Below are 16,677 nucleotides of genomic sequence, written 5' to 3'. Positions count from 1 at the left end.
CATCAGTTGGAGCTGAACCGCAGAAAATGGATGAATAGTCAGACCCGCATCACCGTTTAAGTTCCCGCACATTCTGCGGGGTTTGGGGTTAAACTTCAGCAGATCCTTCATCCAGACTCCGGTTAAACAGTCAGGAAGAAACAACAGAAGCTGCAGGAGGAGGAGGAGGAGGAGGAGGAGAAGGAGGAGAAGGAGGAGCAGGAGCATGAAGATGATGAGGAGCAGGAGGAGAAGGAGGAGCATGAGGAGAAGGAGGAGCAGGAGAAGCAGGGGGAGCAAGAGGAGGAGGATGAGGACCATGAGGAGCAGCAACAGATCCAAACTGAGCCGCAGCTGCAACTGTAAAAGAAGCAGCAGCAGAAGAAGCAGTGTCCTGCACTGCTTCTTCTACTGCTTCTTCCTCTGCTTCTTCTCCTGCTGCTCCATGCTGTTTTTACTGATGACACCTGCGTCACATCTACAGTGCAGGCCCTTTCTGCGCATGCTCCACAGAAGCACACCCCAAACTCGGTTTACTTTCAAAGTCCAAACATAAACACTTTATTTCCCATTATCGAGGTCATTAAGACAGCAGACACCTGGCCAGGTGAGCGTGTTATCGGCCGAGCAGGACTTTGGTTGTTGATTACAGGTAATGAGAGGTCATAATCCGCACGAGGATGACGCAGTGCGGCTGCGCGCGCTGCGCTCTGCACGTGGATTCCGCAGATGAGGCCATTCTGAAGCAGAAACATGCACATATATGAAGGATCTAATTAAGCTGCAGCCCCTCCACCCACCACCACCACCACCCACATCTTCTGAATATACTGAGGCACGCGCGGACGTGCACGAGCATGAATCCAACATGGGCAAAACGTTTATTTTGAAACTTAAAGCAACAGAAAAAGATTTAGATCTGAGAAGTTAAAGTTTTGATGTCAGTAGAAGGAAAGCGTGAACGCGCACCAAGGGAGAGGAAGGGGCCAGGGAGGCGCGCGCACGCTGTTATTGAGGGGAGAGCAGGTGCTGCCCGAATTACCATACAGCTGAGGGGACGAGGGGAGAGAAACTTAGCTGCTCCTTCAGCGCGCACACACAAAACACGAGTCCCCCCTCGTGTTGGCCACGCGAGCAACAGCAGTGCGCGCGCACACACACGCACGTCCAAACGCGTTTCTTTTTCTATTAAAGGGGAAAAGGAGAGCCCGGCCCCTCAGAGTTTACCTCACCGCGCCGCTCTGCCAAGGAATGTTTTTAGTCCTTTCAGGCTTTTCACTGAGCAGAATTCTTCCCACAGACCGAAATACCGAGAGGTGCAGAAACGAGCTGAGGAGGAGGAGGAGCAGAAAACCCCAATTAACTGAGTCAGGGGTTGATCAGGGAAGCCGGGGAATCGCTCCGTTTTAGCCCCCACCTCCCAACAAAGGGAGGCTGCAGTTGGGCAACAGCTGGATGGATCAATGCAGCCATATGCCATCAGCATCCACACCGCTGCGTTCCTGAGCTCCTTCCTCCTCAAAACTACATTCTGCTCCTCCTGACACCGTTAGGACCCCCCCCCGCCCCCCCTGAAAGTTTCTTCAGAGTGAAAGTTGGTGAGACTGTTTCCAGCGCGCGTCCCGCCGCAGAAGTGAAGCTTTTTCTCTGCGCCTCCATGAGCGCGCGCCGCGGAGGTGCAGGAGGAGGCACGGAGGCTGCTGGGGGGACTTGCGTGGGACCCCATTGTGAAGGGCCCGGCCAGATTGGGAGGAGGAGGGGCCCATTTGCATGTTATTACCATAGCATGTGTATGGGCGTATATAACAGGCTGCCGGCGGCCTCAGCCGGAGACAGACGCGCAGCTCAGTGAGGGCAGACTTTGGGGGGTGGAAGGAAGCATGTTGGACCACTGACAAATCTGTTTTTGGGGTTCAACCGGGACGGGCTCAGCCTGAGAAGAGTCCCCAACGCAAGGAGCCCAGACGGGTTTTTGCGCCTTTACGCACTGGATTACCGCTTTGGATCGGAACTGGAGAACTTTTGTTTCGTTTCGAGCGCGTTCACACCTCGGTTTTCTGCTTTGAACTTGAACGGTTCGGGGATTTATCCTCCGGTTCTCCCCGGGACATGAATCAGAGCCGCGTGGCACGCAGAGGCAACAGTTGATGAGAGAACCCCCCCTCGAGAGGCCACAGAAACCTGCTCAATGCATCTTTTTCAAAGGGACTGAAGCAGGAGGAGGCACCCTGAGACCGGCCGAGCCCCCCCGAGACTTTTTACTTTATTTATTTATTATTTATTATGTATTTATTGAATATGGGGCGCGTCATCCTGCTGACTCTAGCCGTCATGTCCGTGCTGCTGTGCCAGGTAAGACTTTCTTTCTGACTTGTGGAGGGAGGCAGGGAGGAGGGGGCGGCAGCGAGAGCGCGGATGCTGAACGTGCGCTTCTCTCTTCCGCAGGGGTTTTGTTCCGGAGTCTTCGAGCTGAAGTTGCACGAGTTTCTGAACAAGAAGGGGGTTCAGGGCAACAAGAACTGCTGCAAAGGCGGCTTCGCCTCGTCCTTCCAGCAGCAGTGCGAATGTAAAACCTTCTTCCGGATCTGCCTCAAGCACTATCAGCCCAACGCGTCCCCGGAGCCCCCCTGCACCTACGGCGGCGCCGTCACCCCCGTCCTCGGCTCCAACTCCTTCCAGGTCCCCGACGCCATCCCGGAGAGCTCGTTCTCCAACCCCGTCAGGATTAATTTCGGCTTCACGTGGCCGGTAAATACTTCTACTTCAGTTTGGGCTGAAACTTGGCGCCTTTTCTGTGCGTAAAAGCGGCGCGTTTTTTGTCCTCGAGGAGCAGAGAGAGTTTAGAGGTGTTGAGTTTCACCGGATCAGGTTGGCCGTTTGTTTTCTGTGCGGTGGACTTGATGCTATCAGCGCATCTCCGCCGGCCACCTGTCTCATGAAGCCATTTGTCTCCCCAGGGGACCTTCTCGCTGATCATCGAAGCGTTACACACCGACTCCGAGGACGACCTCTCCACAGGTAGGCGCCGGAGCCGCTTCCAGCACGTTTACGCACGTCCTCCACCCAGCTCACCCTTCCCCTCCGTCCTGCAGAGAACCCGGAGCGGGTCATCAGCACCATGACCACCCAGAGGCACCTGACGGTGGGGGACGAGTGGTCCCAGGACCTGCACACCGGCGGCAGAACCGAACTCAAGTACTCGTACCGCTTCGTGTGCGACGAGCACTACTACGGGGACGGTTGCTCGGTGTTCTGCCGGCCCCGGGACGACGCGTTCGGCCACTTCACCTGCGGGGAGCGCGGGGAGATCGTGTGCAACGCCGGCTGGAAGGGCCAGTACTGCACCGAGCGTGAGTTCCCGCGCCGAGACGCACAGAAAACCAGAATATTGAGCGTAAAGTTCAGAGTCTTAGTGCCGTTAAAAGGTAACCTGAAGCTAAACGCCGCGCGTGCCCCCCTCCTCCTTCCATGCACACACACGCACGCACGCACGACCACTTGATTTATTCTAAGGAAAGTTTTGGGGAATAATCTCACGCGTGCCATAAATTTACATGCTGCGCTCCGATTGGCTCCTGCCGGAGTGGGCCGGGCGCTGATTGGCTGAGGTGGGGGAGGTATTGTTTGAAGTGGGCAGCTGCCGGCAGAGAGGAGACAATGGAGCAGCTGTCGCGCACTGGCAACACACTCGCCAGCTGTCCACTCTTATCTGCCCCAATCCGAGACATTAAGGGGAGCGCGCGCGCAAGTGTGTGTGTGTGCGCGAGCGCACACTGAATAAAAGAGTTCTGACCCGCAGCAAAGAAGAAAAAGAAAGAGGGTGGAGGAGGAGGAGGGAGGCGTGGGGGGGTCTGTGTGCACTTGGAGGCGCACACGTTCACACACTCCCTCCTTTGTCTGCGCACTTTGTTGAGCAGAACATTTCCAGATAAAGAGATGGAGCCCCAAGAGGAGAGGGGAGGGGAGGGGAGAGGGGGGTCCCCGCACCTCCTCACGCACTGGAAAACAACCACGCAACTTGTAGTAAAAGTTTTTCTTTTTCTTTTCCTTCCAGCAATCTGCCTGCCGGGATGCATGGAGGAACACGGCTTCTGTGAGAAACCAGGGGAGTGCAAGTAAGTTACCCCACCCCCCAACCCCTCCTCCTACCCCAGCGCACTGGGGCATTAATAAATGAGTGGGACACGTGAGTTAATGTGAGTGGACTGACCGGTGTCCCCTCCTAATTGAACAACAACAGGTGCAGAGTGGGATTCAAAGGCCGCTACTGCGACGAGTGCATTCGCTACCCGGGGTGTCTCCACGGGACCTGCCAGCAGCCCTGGCAGTGCAACTGTCAGGAGGGCTGGGGGGGGCTCTTCTGCAACCAAGGTGAGGATGGGGTCTGGGAGGAGACCTAAAGCTGGCCTGGAAACATCGTCCCTTCCTGAGGGAGATTTAGGAGAAAGTTGGGGCTCCCTCATCCAGGGGTTGAAGTTGAGTCGTGGCAGCTGGACTTGAAACGAAACGTTTCAAGTCCAGCTGCCATGACTCAACTTCAAGATTTATCCAGAAAGACTCACAAAAGCATCTCTGCCAAAACCAAATGAGACAAAAGACAGTTTGTCTGCGGCTGCTGTGGTCACGCCATGTGTTGTTCCGCCGCTAATCCACATGTGTCCCTGCAGACCTCAACTACTGCACCCACCACAAGCCCTGCATGAATGGAGCCACTTGTAGCAACACCGGCCAGGGCAGCTACACCTGTTCCTGCCGGCCCGGCTTCTCTGGGGCCAGCTGTGAGATCAAGGTCAACGAATGCGCCGGGAACCCCTGCCGGAATGGAGGAAGCTGCACCGTAAGAGTTGCTTGTCAGATGTTCTTTCAGATCTACCCGGGAGATGCTGAAACACCTTTTTTTCCCCCAATAGGATTTGGAGAACACATACAAGTGCACGTGTCCTCATGGTTTCTATGGCAACAACTGCGAGCTGAGCGCCATGACGTGTGCCGATGGGCCTTGTTCCAATGGTGGGCGCTGTGTGGACAACTCTGACGGAGGCTACTTTTGCCAGTGCCCCACAGGATACGCCGGATTCAACTGCGAGAAGAAGATCGACCACTGCACCTCAGGGCCGTGCTCCAATGGTAAGGATTGGCGTTGGGACTCTTGAGGTAAACTATCCGGTGTGTGTGGACACTGATGCCTATGTTCATCTCTGGCCTGTAGGCGCCCGCTGTGTGGATCTCGTCAACTCCTACCTCTGCCAGTGTCCAGAGGGTTTCTCTGGCTTGAACTGCGACCACACTGGCGACGAGTGCTTGACCTACCCCTGCCAGAACGGCGCCACTTGCCAGGAGGGTCCCAACGGCTACACCTGCAGCTGCCCGCCGGGATACACCGGCCGCAACTGCAGCTCCCCCATCAGCCGCTGCGAGCACAACCCCTGCCACAACGGCGCCACCTGCCACGAGAGGAACAGCCGCTATGTCTGCGCATGCGTTCCTGGGTACGGCGGCAGAAACTGTCAGTTCTTGCTCCCCGAGCACGCCGCCATCCGTGGGTCCGAGGTGCCCTGGATGGCCATCGGGACGGGCGTGGTCCTGGTGCTGCTACTGCTCGCCGGCTGCGCTGTACTGGTGGGATTTTTCCGATCAAAGGTCCAGCAAGGTGGGCAGGTAGACGCGGCAACCGAAGGAGAGACGATCAACAACCTGACCAACAACTGCCACCGTGGTGACAGGGACCTGGCCATCAGCGTGATGCCGATGCCGGGAGTCAAAAACATTAACAAGAAGATGGACTTCAGCAGCGGGGACCCCGAGGAAGGCTCCTCGCCGGGAAGGAGCAGCTACAAAAGCCGACCACTCCCTGCAGACTACAACCTCGTGCACGAGGTCAACTACGAGCAGGCGGCTAAGGAAGCCATGCTGGAGGCAGCCTGCGAGGACAAGTGCCAATCCCTGGACTCTTTCGAGTTTGAGGAGAAACGCAGCAAACGTTTAAAATGGTACTTTGCAAAAGATCTCGGTTGACATTTCTGGCAACGCCAAAAACGATTGTGCTAACATTTCTTGTTTTTGTCTTCCCTTAAAGCGATGCATCAGAAAAGAAAACGCCAGAACTGTCTGCATGTGCGGACACCAAGTACAAATCTGTGTTTGTCATGTCAGAGGAGAAAGACGAATGTATAATCGCAACTGAGGTAAGCTCCGCTCAACTCTGCACGGCGTCCGGAAGGCCGCTCAGAAGTCTCACGGTTTTGTCTCTTTCTCCTGCTGCAGGTGTAAGAAGCCACCTTTGGGCTGCCCGTTGCTGATTTGCTCTATGGGAGAGTTTTTATGCTCCTTCAGATGCTGCTCTAACCTTAGGGGGAGGTGTCCCGCCTTGAGACTGCTGCTGAAACCGATACGTTTAACTGATATTCAGAGTGAGCTGGTTCTCTACTGGTAACTAAGCGTAGGCAGCGACGGCCTGTGGGGTAAGAACAGGCAGGGTCACCACCCAGAAAACGTTTACGGTTTAAAGTAAACGGCCATTTAGCTTTCTGTTCCGCCTTTCAGTGGTAGAGATGTGTAGCGTTGGGCGCTGCGAGTTTAGGCCTCGCGGCGCCAGCCGGGCCCGCGCCTCTTCTCTAACCCACATGCCGTTGCTGAGCGCAGGAACTGCATCAAACGGTGGATGTTTGGCCATACTGGCCTGCTCTTCACGAGGCTGTTTGGGTGGGCTGTGCACCCGGCGCTGTGAAGACTGTATGTACACTTGATCACTGTGTTAACTGAAGTGCGTTTGCTTCCTCTCCAAACCATTCACGATGTAGTTTTGTTTCCGTTTGTTTGGGACACGAAAACGTTGTCTTTATTAAGAAAAAAAAATGTTGGGTTTTGATACAGAAGGTCCTTTTTTTGTAAAATATAGAAGCTGTTATGATTTAAAATTATGATTTAATTTAAGTTAATTTAATACTTTTGTGTTATTTTGAATTGTATATTTGTGACGTTTGCTATGATTATTTAAGTCGCTTCTTTTAAGGATAATATTTGCAAAGGCACTTCGTGTGGATGGGAATTTTTTAAGAAAATGTTATTTAAGAGGGATGTACAAATTGTTATGTTTCCGTTTCCTTTACCGCCTTTGATTGAAGGAATTAGCCAAGACTATTTTTCCAAATAAATATTGCTGAAATTTAAGTGTGTCCAGTTTGTGTTTTTGTCTGGCAAACTCCTCTTTCGGGGTCTGTGAGCAAACTTAATCAGTAACATCTGTTGTCTTTCCTTAGCGACCCCATAGTGGGCTTTTCTGCGCCGACACTGTTGGCTAATGCCAGGAGTTGAAAGTGTCTCCCTGGAGACGGGAGGGGGGGGCCCATTCACGGCCAAACAATGTCCCCACGCCGTATTTACCGCTCCAGTTTTTCCAACCCGGCAGGTAATTCACAACTGCGAGGAAAGTTAAGAAACATCTACTGTCCCGTCTGCAGGACATCTGGAGACTTTCTAGAAATCCATTTTCCCACAATCCCCCCCTAAAGTTGGTCTTTTTTTGATTGGGCCACAAAAGATGCTAATTGTGCTCAGAGAACTGTAAATCATCGGCGCGGCAGATTTGGCCTCTGGAGGGGTTTGTAACCCCGAAGCTTTTGAGGAGCAGACTTCGGCAGACAATGATGGAATTGACAATGGGGCACACAAAAGGCCACCCTCGGGAGAGTCCGCCTGTCCCTCGGCATGCTGGGAGAAAGAGATCAACAGGAGCAGATGTTGTTGAGTAACAGATGCCTTCTGGCCAAAGTTCAGCCGCGAGCAGCCAAACCCTCAAAGACAGGCGCAGGAGAAGAAAAACACCCAGAAGACAACTTCAACTTTCATTTAGAAAATTCGATTTTTTCGGTTTGCTGCTTTATTTTATCCCATTTATCTCTGCATTTACTTTTAACTACACATAAAAAAATCTGTTTTTTTATTCAAGGTGAAATGAACTGCAGTCCTGGATTAAATGGTATGTTGTGAGTTAGTGACATGCAGGGTTAAGCAGAACACTGAATAAAAATGATGTTTAGTTCTCTCAACGGTGAATTGTTCATGAAAAGAAACATTTTTTATGTCTTTAGCTGACGAATATGGCGGCTGGCTTTTGTTTCTCTTCACAAATGAAAATCTCCAAATTCAACTTTATGAGCTGAGAAAGATCTTCAAACTCTGGAGTTCAAACATTTGCAATTAAGTTGAGGGAAAACTATAGCTGACCTGTTGACAAACCTTTGATGATACGTGTCATCAGACTCTGCCCAACTTCATGGTTGCCTCCAATATTTTTTTTTTTATATATGTTCCTGTGGTTCTTTCTGATGACAGAGGACATAAATAAATAAAATTAAGCTCAAAGTGTCATTTCTGATTTTTATTAATTCAAATAATCGAGAATCAAGAGTAGATGAAAAAATGCTGCTGGAAAAAGACTGTTTTTTTATGGGCGGGGCCACAAGCTCCACGCTCCGCCCCATTCTGATGCATCCACTTGGATGACTAGATCCATGAAGATTAAGAATAATCCAATAAGTATTTGTCATCCACGATCCGACTCCATCGTGTGATTTTGACACAGAGATCAGCATCGATCCCGAGTCCTGATCTGATACTTTTACAAAACAAAAAGCTTAAATTGATCAAAATTAGTCCCTTTTTAAATTGAATTTACCTTCTTTTAGTATTCAACACACAAACTTCAGTGAAGCAGCTTCAACAATTAAGTAAAAACAGTGAAACTATTTGTTGTTGTACACGAGGTCATCATTTTGGCATTAAATAAAAAAATCCTTTCATAACAATATTGCACAAAGAAAACAAGCCGAAGTCAGAATATTATTGTAACTATGATGGTTTGAAGCAAAAAGTACTGCATTTGTGGTTTTTTATACCTACATATTTCTAAGAGCTTTACAACCATCAACAAGAAAGAAAAAAAAAGCGCATGCTTTTGGCTTTTACAGCTTTAGTTGCCGTAGTAACTCAATGTAAGTCTGTGAAGATGCTTTTATTGTATTTTACTTTTTTGTTAGTTTGTCATTTTAGTAACAGATATTTTTGTCGTTATTCATTTTTATCTCCAGTAAATACAGTGGTGATCCGCAGTAATATTAGCTTTAAAACTTGTCCACGTTTCATATTGACATTTGACAAAACGGAAAGAAATCTGGATATAATCTGGTCTTGTTTGGTTATTTAACAAACTGAACTTTTATTCCTTCATAAATATCAGCTGCTGTGACGCCAAAAACATAAAAAAAACAGCTGTACAGTCATAGATGTGTGCCATAGCTCGCAGATCAGCTTCACGCTTAGAAAATAAAGGATCAGAGACGGAGTCGAGTGCAGGATCGAAGTACTTAAAGCATAACCAAATCCTAAATCAACTTTTTTGTCTGTTGACTTTTATAAACGGGGTTTCAAAAGTGCTTTCGGTCATTGGCACATTTGTGATAAATTAAGATAAACTTGTTTAATTCTTGAAAATAAAATCAAAACCCCCAAGTTTCAAACATGCTGTCATTAGCCTTTGATTAAGAAGCCAAACCTTGACAACTCTGACCTCACCAGCTTCAGGCCCATCTCCAGGTTCCCCTTTCTTTCAAACATTTAGAGAACGTGGTTTACCTTCAGTTGGAGTCCTTTCTAACCGAGAACCATGTCCTGGAGAAGTTCCAGTCTGGTTTTAAAACCCTTCACAGCACAGAATCTGCACTAATGAGGGTTTTTAATTACATCTTCTGGGCAACTGATGATGGGAACGACAGTGTCCTTCTGCTGGACTTGTCTGCAGCTTCAATACTGTGGACCACAATCTCTTACTGTCCAGGTTGAGGGGTTTGGCTGGAAGTCTGACATCATGATCTGCAGCTCCAGTAATTAGAACAGTCCTGCCCCCAAGCCCCGCCCCTCTGACAGGATTTTCCCATTTCGGCTGTGGGCGGAGTCAGAGTCCAACTTCCCTGTTTGGTTACCCTTTAGGTTGAGGGCTGATGGGTTATTTTAACAGACATATATACTGATTTATGCCGGGATTTAGTAACAATCGAGCTCTGTTCTCTTATTGCTACTTTTGTTTACTTGTTTATTTTTTGTTACTGCTATGAATAAAGAAAGAAAATGTTTACATTAAATTACCGTAAGTCTTTGCTGCAGAACGACAGTGAGGTGATAATCATGACTGAACGTTTGGTGACAGAAGCTTCAGGATCTTCAGAGCATTTTTGATCATATCTACACATAATTGTAACATGACTGTGATGATGAGTTTTCATGACGAGCTCGTATTAATGGAACCATTCATTTGTTTTGGTTGTTTTTGAGAGATTATGGATTTATTTTATTTTGGAATCTCCTTCTCCCGGAGCTGCGCTCTGCAGCGTCTCCGACAGCAGCTGGAGGGCGCCGTTCTCATTAAAAAGAAACAAAAACCTGCCGAAAGGCCTTCCTTAGGTCGTTGTTTGGGTTAAAACAACACTTGCTGTTGGTTTGAATGTTTACTGAAGGAGTTTTTGAGCCGCACTGTGAATATCTCGCTAGCTTGAACTGTTTTTCTGGGCCTCCGGCTCCACCTGCTGCCGTATTCCTGTTACAGCAGTGAAACGTCGAGATCACTTTATAGTCTTCAGATTAATAGTAATAAATATCCGGTCGGGAGACGACATCTGGTTTTGATCGAGTCTGAAACGACATATTCTGCTTGATTTCTGATGGCGTGACTGGATGCTAATGTTAGGTTGGGGAGTGGGTGTAAACAGAGAGCTCTCAGTAACCGAGAGGGCCAGTCCACAACTCAGAGGGGAATTTTCTAGTGAACTCCTGCCGCTCTGCAGAAACTATGTCCTAAAAAGACACATGTCTTTGGATTTTGGATAAATAGATCGGAGAGGGACTTTAAATACTTTATTAGTATACTTGAGTTTTTTTTTGTCAAATCAAAACATTATTAAAACCCACAAACCGTAAATGAACAGAGACAAAAAGTTTATCTGGAGCCATAAAGACTTTTATTTGAAGAAAGAAATCACTCATTATTGAAATTCAATTCATCGAATACGACATCTAAGTTTCAGAAAAAGTTAAAATCATGCCTTTAGTCTTCTTATACATAAAATATGTAGTTTTATCATGACAAGTCATTCTTTTTTCCCCTCCGTTAGAGAACGGTGAATGTAGAAAACGAGTGTCCTCCCTCTGAACAAAGCAAGAACCCCCAACAGAAATAAAGGCATAACACAGTACGGTACGATGCGCGAACATGGCTTCAAAGCACACATATTACAGTACTGTACAAGGGTCCACCTCAGACAAAATGCAACGAAACAGCCACAGCCACTGCTGAGGACAGATCCAATCTCTGAAACAGCTCAACACTGCTTATTTACCAACCCGTGACCACAGCGTGGCGCTGGCGACTGGCAAATGAGGTAAATGTTTCTAGAAAAGCACCAAAGGTTTGGCCTTAAAATCTTTATATAGCTTATAACAAACAGCAAGTTGGAAAAGTTTCCGTCCAAAACTTCCCCTGAAATTGTTTATATTCATAGAAGTATATATGTGTGTATAATATATGTTTTAGATCCACCACAATAGAGATAAAAAAATCTGCACCGCCAGCCGTCTCTGAGTAAATAAGCAGCATTCTTCCACCCAACGGGACATTTGATGCCGATCTTTATAGTGAAGTCCAAAGGGACGGGAATCCTCGTGGATCCACTCTTCTGAAGGACAATCGGGATTAAAGTGATCTCTAATCAAATCATCACTCTGTCGCTGAGAAGGCTCTTTCAAAGAGAAGGTAGTTTACAGAGGATCATGCTTCAAGAAACTGAAGATCTCAGCGCCAACCAAAGGAAAAGCCAAATACGGACAGCATGACTAAGCAATGTGCAAACAGAACTGTGCATAGAGATCAAATCCTAATAAATACCAACCGGGTTGTCTCAATCAAAAGCTTGTTGGGGTGATTGTACACATTTCTGATTACTTTAGTCTTACTAAAAATAATTTCAATAGTGCTGCAAGAATTTTTTTTTTTTTTTTAGCAACAAAAATTCCAGAACGACGAACACGTGAAACACAAAAGTCACTGATTTGTCCTCCGACTTCCTCCGCATGGCTCTTTCATCGAAGTTTAGAACGTCTGCAACAAACTCAGCGTTATACTGAAAACAGGAACTTTACACACAAGAACTTCTTTTTTTTGTTTTTTCTTTTGTTTTCTCCAAAGGAAACGGACGCATCTCCGCTTCACTTTCCCCGTTTCTCTGCTTGATGTAGCTTAACGGATGTGAAGCATAATGCCTGTCTTTGGACCACCGAGGTAATTGTTGGCGTGTGTGTAAAACATGCGGAAATGTTTCCTCAACAGTTCACATGAGAAAATAGTGTCCATCTGAGCCGCGGCGGCTCAGCGTGGTCGAGGTATATGATCCGGGCCGAGCGGTGGCGCCTGTGGAAAATGTCACAAAGCATTCTGACAGATGATGAATTTCATTCACTCTGCTGTGCGTTAACCCCCCCACCCCACCCCCCCATCCCCGCTCCCTCCTGAAGTCACCCGTGACCTCGAGGGTCACCTGCGTTCCCACTGGGCGGGGCGGGATCCACTTTCAGTTCAGTCCATTCAGGAAAACCCCAACAGTGATCTGGAGGATTCATTCTAGATCCTGATAAAAATAAACCAGATTTACAGAAGAAATCAACGGGATTCTTAAAAAATGGTTGATTTATTTTGAAGGGCGTACGGACATGAAGTTTCAAACTTCCTGTTATTTTTAGGTCAGGAAACAGATTCTGACTAAATGAAGATCTTTGTATGAATTTTCCAAACTTTTCCAAATATTTGTTAAAGTAACTATTTGTGATCTAAAACGTGTTTTTTTGCTCATACTTTCTTCTTCTGGAATAAATTGTAATGCTGTAGTGCGAGCTCCACCTAGTGGTCAAACTGAAACGTCCTCCAGGAGAAGCAGAACAATGTTTCCATGTTAATGATCTGAACATTTTAGTTAGAACTTCTCCTTTAGAGAATCCATGTAACTCTGGATGATATTAACAATCTCAGTATTTCACTGATACATTTACAGGATGTGATCTGGATCAAACTAATATAAATATATTCAAATCATATAGTAGATTATTCATGTATTTCTAAACAAATTTATCTAAATGTTTAAGCTCAAAACTGAAATGATGGATCGAAAGGATTGAACAAAAAAAATCTGAATCAAATTGATTCAGACTGTTATGAATGGAATTGTTTCTAGATATTATAATCGATATCAAGCCATAAGTCAGACTGATGTTTGTTCTAGACTGCATCCACCTATTTTGGTCCGGATCGAGGTGTGAACCTTGCGTTTGGTCTGTATTCAGACTGGCGTCTGCTGGAGATTGGACGATACATCGTCCGTTTGTTTCTGATATCGGACACGTCAAACAGCTTCATCCCTTCATTAAGTTGGGTTTTGTAGCCGGAGACTTTCCAGCTAAAGTCTGTAAACCGATAATCTACTAAAGTCGTATCGCCAGATCTTAAAGCTACAAGGCAGACCATGACACTACCACCGCCGTGTTTGACTCTGAAAGTCTGTTAGTTTGAGGACATCTAGAAAATTCTTCTGTTTCATCAAAATGTTTTTCCAGATGTCTTTAAGTGTTTTCATGAATGGAGTTTTCAGTCTGAAAAATGCGACAAAAATATTCTAAATTAAAATAAAACACACTAGGGTTCAAGATTTTAAGCCATTTCAAGTGCTTTAGCTTCCAAAAGAATCTTATTGTGTTAAACATTGAACACAGTGCTAATTTTAAATGGCTGTTAGTTGAAAGTGCTGTCGGTGTCTTCAAGCAGAAGTGATTCTTGATCAACAAGAGGGAAAACAGGGCTGATGTTCTGTCAATGCAAAGTCGTACAAAAAATTACATTTAATTCACACCTGCAGCTAGCTAACTAGCTAGCATGTTAACAAGCTGCTACTGTCCATATTTTCCAGTCTGTTCTCTGAGTTTCAAACGTGGTTTAAGTTTCATTCAAACTATAAGTGCAGGAGAGACGATAAAACTTAAATTCATTTTTAAAAATACAAATACGAGCGAGTTAACTTAACAGCAAACAAAAAATAAAGCAGCATTTTTAAAGTAAAGTAGCAGTTTTTAGGTAATATATTTAGGACTTTTAATTTGTCTAATTTTTTGCTGTTAACTGTATATTTTTGTTGCTTCATCGGGAAAAGGTTGATGACATCCAAAAAGTTCTTTTCCGAATCAGTGCTGATGTTTTGTCTTTATTTCTTCATGCTTTTAACATGTGAAGCTGTTGAAACTTCTTTATTTGTTGAAAGAAGCCGGTGGTGGAAATACACGCGACGCTTTAAGTAGAAAATGCGATTTTGTTTTTAAATCCAGGATTATATCACTGACTGTGTCGGAGAACTGGACCGAGTGACTGTGATGTCATCAAGAGAAAATGTTTCAAAGGAATCCCTTCAGTTGCCATTTTTTTGCTATACAATCGCCGCCATGTTGGAAATCCTCAGTAAGCCGTGATTGGTTCGAGTCGGTTTGAGTCATTGTTTCTATGGCAACCACTCTCACCAATCACAAGTAAGCTTGTTGGCTTATCTGTCAGACATTTTGAACATCGAGCCAGCAGGCTCCGCCTACTTTTACTGAGTTATCTGATTGGTCGGTTTGAAACTAGAACTACAGAAAAAATACGATAAGATGTTAAAGGAAGAATGGTTATTCTGACCAATAGAATGGCATCTATAAGGATTGTGAAGCCACTTCCTGTTTGGAACGCCAGGGGGCGGGGCCACTCGTAGTTCTCCTATACAGTCAGCGGATGGTATCTTCATGATGCCTTTGAAGGGTTTACTTTTACCTGAATGAAGCTGAACTGAAAATGACTTAAGCCCCGTTAGCCCCGCCCCCCTCCCTCACATTATCTCCAAACCTCTTCCTGGTCTGCCCCCCCACCTGCTCAGTTTTCCTAACATCTTTGGTGACTCTCTGGTCTCTGAAACAGGGTTCCTCCACAAATCCACATAGAAAAGACGTTTCATCCGATGGCTGTTCAACCAGGTGTGCGATTGTTACCCATGTTGCTCTGGGACCGTTCCAGTCGTCACAGCAACACGTCACAACACAGCAACTTTTAAGCTGGGATATGACATTAACATGTCTTAACTTTTTTTTTTAATCCCACTTTTTTTTTGTTTTTTTTTTTTTAAATCACGATTTTGAAAAAACTTGTAAAAGTGAACATCAAAAGCCCTCCCAGGCCTGTGCAGGAACCCTGACTGAAAACGGCGTCAAGCTTAAACATTGAGGCCTGTAAACGTTCTGATCACCAGAAAAACAAACAAACAAAGAAACAGATCAACAAGGCTGTTAGGACCAAGTAAGCGTCGGTTCAAGGAATGAGCTTGTGAGAACTTCCTCCTGGTTCCGTTTGTGGTTAAGTGGAGGAAGCTCCGTGGCTGGGCATGCTGGCCATGCCGCCAACCATGCCGGCCGCGCCAGCCATACCTGAGGGCCCCCCCATAGCCGGAGGGCTGTGCTTGGTAGGTGAGGTCATGTCGGCGCCGCGGCCCGGGGTCTGGGGGCCGTGGTGGGCGTGCTGCAGGGCGTGGCGCTCCAGCAGGGTGCGGTGGGTGAAGGCCCGGTGGCACACGTTGCACTGGAAGGTGCGCTCAGCACGGTGGGTGCGCATGTGCACGTTGAGTGAGCTTTTCTGAGTGAACCGCTTACCGCACATGGTGCACTGGAAGGCCCTGACGCCAGTGTGCACCACCATGTGCTTGAGGAGGTAGTCCCGCAGGGAGAAGGAGCGCCAGCAGATGGAGCACTGGTGAGGTTTCTGACCTGGTGGACAAAGACAGGAAGTTCACCGGGACGTCCTGGTCGACCTCATCAGGCGTTCAGATTAGGGCGGCCGCGATTGGACGACTAACCGACTATTAAAATAGTCAACGACTAATTTAATAGTCAATTTGTCGTTCCTTTATATGATACGGAGTCAGAGTGTAGTAAAGTTGAAAGTTATAATGGCATTCTGCTAACTTTATGGACTATTTTGGCATTTATTAAGGTTTTTTTTTAGGCTCATTTGGAGTTTAGCTAAGTTTCAGCTGCATGCTAGCTATTATGGCTAATTTTAGCTTTTTGTTTTCTAGGCTATTTTGGAGTTTAGTTAATATGGCAGCTACATGCTAGCTGTTTTGGCTAATTAAGTATTTTTTTCAGTTTTTTAGGCTAATTTGACACTTCATCAACTTCAGCATTTTCAGCCATTAATTGTACCATCTACAGCTATCGCCATGAGCATCTTCAGCTTTCATCATTAGCATCTTCAGCTATCGCCATTAGCATCTTCCGCTATCATCATTAGCATCTTCAGCTGTCGCCATTAGCATCTTCAGCTATCATCATTAGCATCTTCAGCTGTCGCCATTAGCATCTTCAGCTATCATCATTAGCATCTTCAGCTATCGCCAGTAGCATCTTTCGCTATCATCATTAGCATCTTCAGCTATCGCCATTAGCATCTTCCGCTATCATCATTAGCATCTTCCACTATCATCATTAGCATCTTCAGCTGTTGCCATTAGCATTTTCAGCTATCGCCAGTAGCATCTTTCGCTATCATCGTTAGCATCTTCAGCTATCGCCATTAGCATCTTCAGT

General features: G+C 46.7%; 2 protein-coding genes across 2 annotated transcripts in view; one reads left to right on the top strand and one right to left on the bottom strand.

The window, feature by feature from the left end:
• The first annotated feature begins 1,799 nt into the window (after positions 1–1,799).
• dla (deltaA) lies at positions 1,800–7,149 on the top strand. Its single transcript, XM_024290354.2, has 11 exons — positions 1,800–2,331; positions 2,425–2,727; positions 2,937–2,997; positions 3,072–3,329; positions 4,034–4,094; positions 4,220–4,350; positions 4,647–4,816; positions 4,890–5,106; positions 5,189–5,969; positions 6,056–6,164; positions 6,244–7,149. The coding sequence occupies exons 1-11, from the start codon at positions 2,263–2,265 to the stop codon at positions 6,247–6,249; spliced, it is 2,166 nt and encodes a 721-aa protein (XP_024146122.1). The 5' UTR covers positions 1,800–2,262; the 3' UTR covers positions 6,250–7,149.
• An 8,024-nt stretch (positions 7,150–15,173) lies between these two features.
• Positions 15,174–16,677, bottom strand: part of zbtb45 (zinc finger and BTB domain containing 45) — a gene marked incomplete in the record, with an annotated part of 9,540 nt that continues 8,036 nt past the window's right edge. The window contains 1 exon segment of the mRNA XM_024289433.2: positions 15,174–15,855. Coding sequence (XP_024145201.1) covers positions 15,449–15,855 — 407 coding nt within the window.

Source organism: Oryzias melastigma, linkage group LG1 (assembly GCF_002922805.2).
Source record: "Oryzias melastigma strain HK-1 linkage group LG1, ASM292280v2, whole genome shotgun sequence".
Classification (NCBI taxonomy): domain Eukaryota; kingdom Metazoa; phylum Chordata; class Actinopteri; order Beloniformes; family Adrianichthyidae; genus Oryzias; species Oryzias melastigma.
The sequence above is the reverse complement of the archived record's forward strand: the minus strand, read 5'-3'. Positions and strand labels throughout refer to the sequence as shown.

Bases quoted from the DNA above. Each gene is read 5' to 3' on its own strand.
- dla (XM_024290354.2), top strand. From the start codon at position 2,263: ATGTATTTATTGAATATGGGGCGCGTCATCCTGCTGACTCTAGCCGTC. The intron at 2,728-2,936 runs GTAAATACTTCT...TTGTCTCCCCAG, and splicing joins ATTTCGGCTTCACGTGGCCG to GGGACCTTCTCGCTGATCAT. The intron at 4,351-4,646 runs GTGAGGATGGGG...GTGTCCCTGCAG, and splicing joins GGGGCTCTTCTGCAACCAAG to ACCTCAACTACTGCACCCAC.